Here is a 10,200-nt window from a genome sequence, read left to right on the forward strand (position 1 = left end):
TGCGACCATCCAGCCAGTTCTTTATCCGCCGGGTGGTCCCTCTGTCCAATCCATGTCTCTCCATTTTAGAGACAAAGATGTCATGTGGGACAGTGTCAAACGCCTTGCACAAGTCCAGGAAAATGACATCCGTTGCTTTTCCCATGTCAACCAGCACTGTAGCTTTGTTGTAGAAGGCCACTAAATTAGTCAGGCACGACTTACCCCTAGTGAAGCCATGCTGGTTATCACCAACCACTTGATTATTTTGTATGTGGCTTAGTATGGCTGCCAAGAGAATCTGTTCCGTAAGATAAGTCCATTTATGTTTGCCCATAAAAATCACAAGTATTACATTATTATTTTTAGGTTAGTGAAGTAAAATTTGTAAACCTAACATATGATGATGAAAAAAAATAATTTCCATTTTAACTAAGTGAAAGATTATGACATATTACAAGAAGTAAAATGAGAGCTCTTAAAAAGAACATTTCTATAATTTTCACCTGAGAGTTTTCAGAGAGGAAAGTTGGAAGTTTTCTGAGTTTTTCCCTTTGATTTTGATAAGCTTTTGAGAATTAGTACCTTGAAACAATAGAAGCCTTACAATGAGCCAATATTTGAACTAAAAATGAAAAGTGAGCTGACCAGTCACTATTTTAATCAGTCCTAGAAAAAACAAAGAAAAAATAATAAAGAAGATTGATTCCAAAAAAAAAGACATTGACTAGAGATAAGGAAACAACAATTTGAAGCATTCTATTCTCCACATGTTGCTCTGTTTATGTGTTTCTACTTTCTGACTGCGCTATTTTTTTAATATGGACCTGAGTTTTTGATGATTATTCTGTCAAAATTAGGATCCTAATCCAATGCACACTGCATCCCCATACCAGGTATCTCTATTCCTCTAAACAATAGAGCCTCACTCCTCCCTCCCAAAGATGGTCAGTGACCAAAATCTTACTCAAACCCTGCACCCTCACAACATCTTTCCATTCTGGAAGTCTCCCCAGCTGTTGTATATGGTGTCCTTGACTTTAACCTTTGGTCTTCATATAGCATAAATTAAGATTTTAACTAGATATATGGGCTGGATTCTTGAAGCTGTAGAAATAATCATGAGAGATTATGTAGGCTGTACTTTTGCATAAATTGCTTTCAATAACGCTAAATGCAGAGAGATTTGTGAGACAGCAAGAATGAGATTGCTCAGAAATATTCAGTAAATTGGCAATTTCCTAAATCTTCTTTCCCCCTTATATCACAAGTAGCACAACAGGTATATCCGTTAGCCTTATTTACAATTTCTTATATTCTAAAGGGAAGAATAACTAGGATTTCTGCTCTGAACTTTTCCTATTGCCATGATATATACACAGAAGTTACTTCTACATAGGCTCTAAGATCATTATTAAGAATGTGATTTCTAAAACTTGAATGAATTATGCATCATTTATCACTTGGCAGATTAGTCTTCTGCTGGTGAGATCAGCAGCTTCAGTTTTGATTGTTTAAGGTAGTTGTTTGTATTCCACAGGAGATATTATCATCCATGTATGAATTAATTATCTTAGCTGTATTACATTAATCTTTATTTACTTACTGCATGCTGTTATTAAGTTTTTAATTAAGACACATTTTATCTTCTTCTTGTAAAGGTATAATTTCTCTTGATTATGTTCGCAGAAATCTCTCGATTCCCAGTTCATACCTGGTATATTGACAATGTCACCTGCTTTGCCTTGCCCCCTGGACCAGTAGCCCCAGCCACATCCACTTATCCATCTAATTCACATCTCACCTGCCTACTTTTATGCTCCTTATCTTTAACTGTCACAGCAGAGCTCCACCACCCTCAGCAGGATACACAGTTACTCCTGCAGCACAAGAACTACAGGAGCAAAGAGGGAAATGCAACTGGCCAGGTTATCACTCTTGCTCTAGCTGTAGCAACTCTTTCATCTGTACAGGCTCTTATAGGATCATTCTTGTGGATTTCTCTAGGGTTCCCAAAAGAGATTTCAAATGGAAGGAGCCAGGAACAACTGACAGTTTTCCTGAGTTGGTGTTACACCTCTTCTAGTTCTCTAGCCCAAGATGATGTTGGAACATGTGCCTATGCATTTTCTTCTATTGGTCAGGGGAAGTCTTGCCATCTTGCTGAAATTCTCCACAAGCTTGCATTTCTTAACAGCTGGATTGGAAGATCTGATGGAAGGCACCATGACACATTTACCTGGAATTCTTTTGTTTGGAGATGAGAATAGAAAGGCACAGCTAGTTCTTGTCTCACATCTTCCTACACTCTCAAACCATTGGGGCATCAAGTGCCCAGGTTCAAGAGTTGGGAACATCTTCTCATTCTTTTTGATAAAGCCGCAGTCTAAGCCATTTTTGTCCAGAGGAAGAACTGTTGGAAGAGAAATTGAAGTGAACATTAAAAGAAAATTAAAACATTTTTATTATGAGGTACAAATTGTTATATTCTTTCCAGTCACCAGTGTGTATAGAAACATGCCTGATAGAGCTTAGATTCAAGCTATAAATGAAACTGTTATTATTTGATATACAAATCTGAAGAAAAATTATAATCATGTCTTCTAAATTTGTAATATTATCTCTGTAGGAGCTGGCCATATTTATGGCTTAGACAATAGGCAACATTTTACTACTACACATTAACATTTATTTAGGGCAGTGTAATGTAATTTAAGTTGATGAGTTCTTGTCATCTTTATAAATTATTGCTTTAGATGTCTGAGAATTCTAGAAAAAGAAGATTAATGGAAGCCTCAGAAATAAAGAGCATATAATCCAATTTGTTGGTTGTTTGGGGTTTTTTAAGTTATGCAAATCACAGAGACCATCCATTCCCTTCTGGGTTTGACAGGTTTAAAACTGATAATTCTGTGATGTTCCTCACTCCTTTATATGTATGGAAATACATGCAGTTCCAAAACATTCTTTTTTTCTTTTTGTTTCCCCCCTTTGTAATTTATATGATGAGTTTATGATCACATATCTGTGAAGAGTAATAGTAAAATATTATGTTGTGGGAGAAATTTATGCAAATTCTGTGTGTGTTTAAACTACAGTATAACATGGGAAAGTATAATAGTGATATTTTCCCCCTTTTAAAATCTATACCACTTAGCACAATGTACATGCTTAAGTTTTTACAACTTTTAGTGTTCTATGACAGTATTACAGAAAATGATTCTTCTCTGTATTTCACCAACCTCTCCACCACCTTTCAACAGACACATCCACCCATCTGATATGTGAGGGGAATTATATTTACTTTGGTAGTTAAAGCAAATATATCTCCTTCAAACTCCTCCTGTCCTGGCCATCCTGTTCAGAAGATGGGGAACATCCGGGGAGCACATACAGGCTGTTGACTGACATGTGCCTGCAGCCCTTCTGGAAATGCTGCCCTTCACTTGTTGTCTGTTAATCCTTAATAAGGCAGGAACAGCTAAGGTGGGGATCATGACCTCTACCCATAACTGAATGTTGGAGGCGAGATTCCAAATGAAATAAATTAATAAAATTGTAATCTAATTAAGCTCCATCTCTTCCATACTTCGTATCTTCTTTTATGTCTGGGCAATGCAGTGCAACTAACTATGTAATTTTCAGCATGTGCAAGGAAATGTTTTATATCTGCTTGTTTGCAGTAGAGTCACACTATATACTAATTAAATGCTAATCCTTAGATAGCATGTCTTGAAAGGTGTCTGTGAAGTTACCTGTAGCAAATGACCAAAATGAGTTATATGCTTCGCTCGCTAAATGGTTAGCATCTTTTCAAGGGGTGGTGATTTTAATTTTTTTAAATAATGGCTAAGGATGAACAAAGCACATCATGATTTTTTCAAGGCTATCTGTCATTTCCAGTGCTCGGGGATGTTTAAAGCACAAAACACTACTGATTGTCAGGTAACAAATTTGTTCATATATTTTTATTGAAACGTGAGATGGCAACATTGAAATGCAGCCAGCAAACAGGAGAAATAATTCTGAGTATACTCCCTGGCACTTTTTTAATGTCATATGGGCTTATATACATTGTTGAAAGAAAGATCTTGTGTACAGTGTATTTTCAGCATAAACAATGTGCTTTTAAAAACTTGGATACAATGAAATTGATATATTGAACTGATAAAAGCCTGTGTTTAGAGATAAAAAAAGAAACAAAAAATATATAGATATTAAAAAGATAGTGTATAAACTTTTGGTTCATTTCTCAATAATCTTCAAGTGAATGGATTATTTTCAAAGTGAATATATTGTTAATCTGGTAGATAATCTAGATATTTATCCTTGTGTTCACTGATTCAATAGGAACTTGACTGTAGATTTCAGCAGGGTAGATTTCATGTTCTCTTATAAATGCAGATTTTGAGCCTTTGAAATCATCTGAATTCTTATAGAATTCTTATAGAGGATATGAGATTTCATGTTGGTTACCTGCTTGAAAGATAAGTTTCCTGAACTTTATTTTTAAACTTGTCCACTTAGTACTATCACCCATTAATGTAAAAGGTTGTTTGGGTTTGTACATAGATGATTAATGTGGGCAATTTCCGAAGAATAAAAATTTCATAACGTATTGATTTGTTTTGTACTCCTTCTGAAGTAAAGAAAAACAACAAAACCTTGTAGGAAATAGCAGGCAGTACATAGTTCTCAATGTGAAGCATAATTCACTAGCATATACAGAAAAATAGACTCAGAATAAGCACTTTTCGATGTGGAGACAGATTGCCATATCGCCTGGCAAGCATTCAGCGTTTTTTTCCTGACATGTTTAAATAATGCTTATCAAACAATAGATAGGAATAGAAATCAAGGCAGTCTTAAATTTATCTAAAACAGGATGCTGTTGTAGAAGTGTCCTGTAAATAACAATAAATAGCTGTTGAGTGAAAGTCAATAAGATGGAAAGAGACTTTTGCTAGTGAATTGTAGAAATACATATATCTGTATTTCTTTTTCTTGTAGTGAAATGTTCTGTCCTCTTTCCCAGCCTGGAACTTAACATACTGTTCTTATACCTGGCACAATATACTATGATTAGAGGCAAAAACAGATGGCCATATTTTTCTTTGACTTGTTTATTTAGGTGTGGGAAGACGAGTTGTAACTTTACCTATTAATCAGACTGTAGTTATTTATGTTCTCCTGTGAATTTTTGCATGCAAATACTCATGCATGTACCTGAACATAGACACAACCAGAAATAAACTGACTCTTTCTCTTTCTCCCCTAGGCTTAGAAAGAATTGCAAGAGATTCAGCCTATGAGCAAGAAGGAAAAGTTCAGTTTGTAATTGACGCAGTATATTCCATGGCCTATGCACTACACAACATGCATAAAGATCTCTGTCCTGGATATATTGGTCTGTGCCCGAGGATGAATACAATTGATGGTAAAGAACTACTTGGCTATATCCGAGCAGTAAACTTTAATGGTAAGTTATACATACTATTTTTTTCCCCACCTTTTTCTTCTTTAAATATTTCAGAAGTGACAAGATGTGTTTTCTTCTTTATATAGGATTCTTTAAGGCACAGTGGAAAACAAGATTAGAAGCAGTTCTCATTTAATCAGAACTGTGAGTTTTTCCACCTGCTTTGAAACCCCAAGTGTATTTTTTGTCTTAACATTAAGCCGCTCCCAAAAGAAGCAGATGCTAAAATAAGAGTCTGTTGATCAAAATATTCCAGTGAAAAGGTGCTATTATGGAAACAAGTTGAGAATTCATGTAGTCCTACTGACAGATTAAAATCCTTTGACAGAGGTTGTTTATGTGTTTGCAAGAGAATGAATTGAAAAAAAAATACTTTTGAAAATTGCCTTCTTCTGAAATTACTGTTAACAATTTCCTTACAAAAGCGAATAGTGAGGAGCTTGCTTTCAATTTACATAGTTAAATATCAATTGACATACACACTAGAGGTTCTGGTTTCTTTTCCATTTTTTTGTTTTTGACTCAGTGATTTAGTGAGCTTTAGTATAACTACAATATATATTTTTAAACAACACTACGTAATATTCTGTGCAGCTGGGATCTGCCCACTGGGGAAATGTTGTTATGGATGTTACGCTGTTAACAGTAGAGGCCAATAAAGAAGAGGATTAATTTGTGAATGTAGACTTGAAAAGGGTAGAATATACTTAATGGTAAAATAAAGTGGCTGAAAACTTACATTATGTCATTAAAGTCATAATTATACTAGGCTATATTTACTATTATTTTACAAAGAACTGGAACAACGCTCTTTGCTGTATATTAGTTGTTGGGTTTTTGTTGGGTTTTTTCCCCTACTTCGTGGTAATTCACATACCCTCTAACTTTGCAGAGAGAAGCACTGTGTATCACAATTTATTGCAATGACCTCAGCCGCCAGCCTTTTTGAAAAAAAATCACAAGGTCATTTTGAATTTAGCTTCTAAACAGAAGCTTTTTTGCTTTAGGTAATGTACCAGACCATTGGTTGATATGGATGTCGGCTGTAGTTCGCAGTTTTTTCTTCCTATGCAATTTTCATGAAAGGGGAATCCATGTCATCAGGAATATAAAGACAGAAGGAGTTTTAATGATTCTGTAGTGATTTTAAAGGAAATCTGGAGCAAAATACATTGCTGCCAAATGGAAAATGTTGTGATGACAAAGGTAGGCAGCACATTGCAGGGTTTGCAGTGATAATTATCAGCATTTCTAGTAGATATTCTTCTGCGTCTGTGTTAAACAACAAAGAAAGTGATCTATTTTCATTTGGTGAACATGAAAGTTTGGCATAAAAGATAAGCTGTACATTTTTTATGAAACGTTTCTCTCCGAGATTGTTGTATTTCATCAATACCTGTCGTGATTTCTCTGGCTGACTCTAAGTGTTGCAATAAGGGGAGATGAAAGAGTGGGATAAAACATTCTGGACACTAATGAAAAAGTATCTGTTCTTGAACTAATGATTTACTGAAAAAAAGAAAAAAAAAGCAACATTTCTTTGAGGCTAATTCCTGTCCCATGGCATACCTTAACTGTTCCCTCTACTAGGCTAGTCTATGTACATAGGCTAGACTATATACTGGTATACCAATTTTTGGTGTGTAATATATGCCCAAATATTTCCTTTCTTTTAGTCATGCGCTGGGAAGAATAAGTCTTTACATTTTGGCATTTCCTGTTAATCCAAAATTCCTGTTCATCTAGACAGCAGTGCCACTGTGTCTGACTTGGTTTACAGAGGTGAATATTTACACAGATTGCTGGACCTCCTGTGCTGGGAGTTGACGGCAGTGCTGTGAGTCGATTTCGATGTGCATCCATTGTGGTATATCAGTGAACTCCAACTTCCTGCTCAGATCAGGATTGGCCAAATCAGGTTATGTAGGACCATGGCACACAGATTTTAACAATATACAAATATGGAAAATCCTCCAAAATTCTGCCTGAGCAATCGGTTTCAATATTGGATTATCTTCACAGTAAGAATCTTTTTTTCTTATACTTAAGTAACTTTTCCTATGGTTTAGAATTAAGCTCAGAATGATAAAAAATTCTAATATCAAAAAGTAACTGGCATTTTTGAGACAGGCAGTTTTTCCCTTTTATTTCAGTATTAGTTTCCCCACATGTTTCTACCCTTATGAATATTAAAGTGACTTCTTACCCCTCTTAATTCAGTATATCCTTCTTAAAGTAGTAATGAGTGGGTGCAAGTCCAATTAATATGTTGTCACATTCAACTTAGTGGGCTTTACCTCACTAAGTGTGACCTGTATTAGGAAGGACATCTGTCTGCTTAGAGAGGGTATTTGCAAGGGTAAGAAAATACACATATTTCTGTTTATTGGAGTAACTATTTTCCTTTCAATTTCAAGTAATTGCTTTGAAATGATTTTTGTTTATTCTGCTTATTTTTATTTACAAATTAGGAATAAGATATGTTACCCTGAAGGGTTCATCTGTGTAATATTCCATGACACCTTCATGACTGAAGGGTGACCATAACCACTAGTACACAATGTACTGATGCAATTGATACGACATTTGTTTCTGCTTAGATATTCTGCCAGTTGTATACTAAATGCAGAAAATCTCACAGTTCAACATGATTTTAAAGGGAATAGAACTTCTTCATTTGTAATAGAAATAAATTTCTTTGTACATGAGATGAATTACTGCTGATTAAGGTCCCTTGTTTCAACATTGCCTATGTTTTTCTTAGAACAGCTAGCAACACATGGTGTCCAGAAATAATTACTTTTCATTTATAATGAGCAGTTTAATATTTAATTTAATTTCATAGCAAAAGAAACCTCTAACATGTAACTGGTACAGCCTGTTGCTGTGTACATCAGAAGAGTTCTTGATGGCCACTGCTAGTAAACCACAATTAGCCATTTGTTTCTCCCAGACAAAAAGTGAATTTTGTCACTTCATGGTGTTGTTATTTTAATAAAGTTGCCACATTTGAAAGATTTTCCCTTCCAGTTTTTGTATCCAAACTGTGAGGAGCGCACTCATTCTCAGAAAAATCCACACGCGTAATTAAATTGGATTTATTTAAGAAATGAAAGCTCTTCCAAGTTTATAAGCTCTGATATCAGTTGAGAAGAGCAGCTACTACACTACACCCAACCCTTAACAAAAGAATAGTGATCCGGATCACAAATACACTCACCTGTACAAAGATGAGGACTCAACTTCGAGGAGACACCTTGGCTGGCATCCCAAACCAAGGGGGAGGCTGGGCCCAACTGCAATACCTACTGCTCCAAAGACATGACTCCAACACATGCCTGGCAGGACCCCATTTTAAAGCTCAGTTGAATCTGAGCTGAGGTCAATCAAAGCCATCTCGGCCTCCCATTGGCTGCTGGCCAACTTCCTGGGTGTACCACTAGGCTGTTGGACTAGATCCAAACTAGCCAGAAACTTCCAGCAGTTTCTCTGAAATCTGCCTGGCAACTGCTGTAAGGGGACACATCCCAGACTAGGGGGGATGCACCTGCCACGCAAACAAAATGAGATATTTATGTGAAACTTCTTTCATGTTTAAAGTTATGTAAAGTGAGTAGTTTTTCTGTTAATTAGATTTATAGATGGTGATATGCACAGTATTGTAACTGTGACATGATTCAGTATGCTCTCCCATCACAATGCTCTAGTGTTCTCACTCGATTAAACTTTATTATTCTGTCTACAAAATAAACAGATGTTTTCTAAGAGTTTTTACCCTGGCATGTGCTGAGAGTTTTATGGGAAGTGCACTCCTGAATTTAACATAAGTGCTCATCATTTAAAAGAAACAGGACATGAACATACATTTCTGGTGGATGGAGGTGTTACAAAAGTGGTTCTCTAGTGGAGTTTCTTTGTTGTGTTTTTTGGGTTTTTTTTAAGAACAAGATTGCTCTTTGTACTTGTTTCCAGACAAAGTGCTGTATAGTAAAGCAACTATGCTGCTTGCTGGGATTTTTGTTGCAAATCTACAATAACAGTGTGACAGCATTAGTGCAGACTGTGAAGTCTTCATCCTTGGAGATATTCTAAACCTGTCTATATATGGACAACCTGCTACAGCTGAGCCTGCTCTAATCAGAGGTGTAGGACTAGGTGATCACCAGAGGTCCATTCCCACCTCAGCCATGCTGTGATTTTATAGCCCTAGCTGAACTTGAAAGGCAGGTCCTGTTTAACAGATCTGATCTTCTGTGACAGAGTGACCCTCTGGTTGGATGAAAGAAGGGCTGTGGATGTTATCTACCTTGACTTTAATAAGGCATTTGACACTGTTGCCCACAGCATTTTCCTAGAGAAACTGACTGCTCTTGGCTTGGGTGGGTATACGTTTTGTTGGGTAAAAAACTGGTTAGATGGCCAAGTCCAAAGAGTCGTGGTCAATGGAGTTAAATCCAGTTGGTGGCTGGTCACAAGTGGTGTCCCCCAGGGCTCAGCACTGGGCCCAGTCCTGTAACATTTTCACCAATGATCTGGACCAGGGGACGGAATACTCCCTTAGGAAGTTTGCAGATGACACCAAGCTGGGTGGAAGCATCGATCTGCTTGAGGGTGGGGAAGATCTACAGAGGGATCTAGACAGGCTGGATTGATGGGCCAAGGCCAATCGCATGTGTTTCAGTAAGGCCAAATGCCAGGTCCTGCACTTCGGCCACAACGGTCCCCAGTAGCGCTACAGGCTT

General features: G+C 36.7%; 1 protein-coding gene across 1 annotated transcript in view; it reads left to right on the forward strand.

The window, feature by feature from the left end:
* Positions 1-5,257: 5,257 nt before the first annotated feature.
* The window catches only part of LOC104271501 (metabotropic glutamate receptor 8), a gene marked incomplete at its 5' end in the record, with an annotated part of 144,449 nt that continues 139,506 nt past the window's right edge, over positions 5,258-10,200 (forward strand). Inside the window, one exon of the mRNA XM_009866185.1 lies at positions 5,258-5,458. Coding sequence (XP_009864487.1) covers positions 5,258-5,458 — 201 coding nt within the window. The remainder of the gene's footprint in view (positions 5,459-10,200) is intronic.

This window comes from Apaloderma vittatum, unplaced genomic scaffold (genome assembly GCF_000703405.1).
Source record: "Apaloderma vittatum isolate BGI_N311 unplaced genomic scaffold, ASM70340v1 scaffold3573, whole genome shotgun sequence".
Taxonomy (NCBI): domain Eukaryota; kingdom Metazoa; phylum Chordata; class Aves; order Trogoniformes; family Trogonidae; genus Apaloderma; species Apaloderma vittatum.